At 37.9% G+C, this 2,789-nt stretch overlaps 1 protein-coding gene across 1 annotated transcript; it reads left to right on the top strand.

The window, feature by feature from the left end:
* The first annotated feature begins 442 nt into the window (after positions 1–442).
* On the top strand, positions 443–1,469 carry LOC107853015 (transcription factor SRM1-like). Its single transcript, XM_016698040.1, has 2 exons — positions 443–639; positions 1,175–1,469. Exons 1-2 carry the CDS (start codon positions 443–445, stop codon positions 1,467–1,469), a joined length of 492 nt encoding a protein of 163 aa, XP_016553526.1.
* Positions 1,470–2,789: the final 1,320 nt, after the last annotated feature.

The raw sequence follows: 2,789 nt of genomic DNA, 5'->3' as shown, positions 1-2,789 counted from the left end.
CTTATCTTGAGACTAATAGTTTACTTCTTTGTACTCTTCTTTCTTATTATAAGACCTTATAGCCAATAGAAAAAGTAAAGAATGTAGATGTTCCATAGTATGCTTCCTATCTCTGGTGACTTTTGTGCGAAGTATAGTGCATGTATCTTCATGTTTGTTCCTTTTAGCTGTTACTCATTACTTAAAAGAATACATGTCTTGCTGCGGTTGATTCTGTTTACCAACCAGATATTTATGGTTGTTTTTGTGATATAATGAATCTCATCCGTTTTCTGAATCCTCTGCAAGAACTTTCCCTTTTCATGCTTGAGCCTTTCCTTGTATATCAAAAAGAAATGAGAACCGACGGACATGCAATAGCTCCTTCTGGACTAAAGAGGAGGATAAAATCTTTGAGATTACCCTCGCTATCTACTTTAAGGATAACAATCTATTGAGGAGGATGGAAGATGAACTTCCAGGGAAATCGGGTGATGATATAATAAACTACTATAATATATTACTTGAAGATGTGGAAGCCATAGACTCTGGACGTGTTCCAATACCTAATTATCCAGAACTGCAAAGCATTTCCAACCAGAATTCAGAAGCAGATGTAGAAAGGCAAAGAGGGGCTTCTTGGACAGAATTGGAACACAGGTGGGCTTCCTTTCCAGTTCTTGAGGACAGTGTTAGTCACCTGAATTGATATTTATAATCATGTCTTGTAATTGATTGCACGACTTTTACTTTTACGACAACGGAATTTCAAATGTCAATAATGGCACATATAGTTGAAGTAAGTGCATATAGTTACCAGGCGAAAAAGAGTGGGCAATGGATGATTCAGCAAATATTGGAGTCTCATATCCAAAGGAGGGCCTATCGTAAATAGCCTCTCTACCTATAAGGTAGGGGTAAGTTCTGCGTGCACTCTATCCTCCCCGAGCCCACTTTGTGGAACTACATTTGGTATATGTTGTTATCTCCTGATGATTTTATTCTTGGTGGGCGAGTGGGTAGGGTGTTGTTAGTTTTGACTCGTGTTATCTGTAATGCTACTCAGTGCATGCATAAGGTGATAAATATACCTATGGAATCATACTTTTTGTCTCTGGACTTTAAAAGTTAGCTGATTGAGAGAGAGTAAAACTTTTAAGCTGATTATAGCTTATTTCTCTCTTTCCTGCTATAGGTCATTTCTCAGGGGCTTAGATAAATATGGAAGAGGTGACTGGAAAAGTATATCTAGGTACTGTGTGATAACAAGAACACCAATGCAGGTGGCTAGCCATTCCCAGAAGTATTTCAAGCACCTCAAAGCCGTCCCCAAAAAGAATAGAAGAGCGAGCATTCTCGATATAACTAGTGCAGATGCTGAAGCCGCAGGAACATCACAAGCAATGCCAAGTACTAACAATGAGAGCATATTTCCTCGACAAAGCACCAATGCTGAGCAGATCATAGCAGTTGCTGGAGGAGTGGCTTGAGGTCATGATGCTTCTTTTGCCAATGCAATGGATAGTATGTATCCTGATGTGAATGGTTAGTTCATATTCGGCATTGATGACATAATCATGGAGGAGGTGGATGCACCTCCGAACACGGAGGCTGCTCATGCTGCTCTGTTACCTCCCTTCGCCCCCTTGTCTAACTTTGATGTTGTAGATGCCCCAATGTAAACATTCTTTTTGACGGTGTTCTGAGGTTGTGGAGATGAGGCTGTTAGTTGATCTTCGCTGGTCACAACCAGATAGGCTGTTCATATTGCTGCACTTTGTCTTTTGAAGACTTATTCCATTATGCTAGACAATGTTACTCTTTCGTCCACCTTCAAACTCTTTTTGAGAGACTAAGGTTGCTTTTGGTTGAAATTTATCAATAAAGCTGAGTTAGCAACTGTTTTCGAGTTCTTACAAACTCTTTTTTTCTGCAGTTTGTTGGTGTTTTTTTTCTTCTTTTTGACAAAACCTCTTACAAGCAAGGATTACCAATGGAATCTCTGTCGATCCTTGGTTATGTTGTAAAATTGATGGGTCTATGTTATTCGATTTCCAATTTTTCGATAGTGTGCAACAATATCGAACCGAACTACTTCAGTTCGGTTAAATTGGGGTTTTTTAAATTCGATTTTTCGGTATTTAAAAAATAATGTCAACAATAAGAAGCAACAAATAAATCTCATGAATGAAAAAGAAGAATGTCAATTTGTCATCCAAACGGAAAAGATAACTAATGTAGGCTTGTTTGATTTAACTACTTGTAAAGCCACATCTTCAACTTTCTTTTAAATGACTCTCAATGGATTGAATTACTTTCAATGAATTTCAATAAAATAGTCAAACTTAAAACAAAGATCTGCATAATTTGAAATTTAACACAAAATAAAATTTCTCAACAACTAAACAAACTAACAAATATTTAAAATTTAAATTCATCCTAAAACTATTAAACTTATAATTCTATAAAATAACTTCAGTACCTAAAAGAATATTTCAATCTGCCCACCAAGCTACTCATGCTTAGATTGAGTACCTCGGCTCATGAGGTCCTTTCCCAATCTTTGGAATTGCTTTTGAACATCAAGGCAAATCTGGGCAGCTCCTGTCGCCCATAGGGAATGACAGATTTGATGAAAGGGGAGATAAGTGCTCCTAGATGGGCTGATTTTGCTGATGGAGAGAAGCAGGTTTCACCTCCTCCTTTGAATAGCAAATTACGTCCAGAAGCTCCCATATTTGTGCCTAAAAGTGCGAAAAATGAGTCAGGGGCCTTTAGCATCAGAACTTGGTCCAACTACCGCTAATTCT

This window comes from Capsicum annuum, chromosome 9 (genome assembly GCF_002878395.1).
Source record: "Capsicum annuum cultivar UCD-10X-F1 chromosome 9, UCD10Xv1.1, whole genome shotgun sequence".
Classification (NCBI taxonomy): domain Eukaryota; kingdom Viridiplantae; phylum Streptophyta; class Magnoliopsida; order Solanales; family Solanaceae; genus Capsicum; species Capsicum annuum.
The sequence above is the reverse complement of the archived record's forward strand: the minus strand, read 5'-3'. Positions and strand labels throughout refer to the sequence as shown.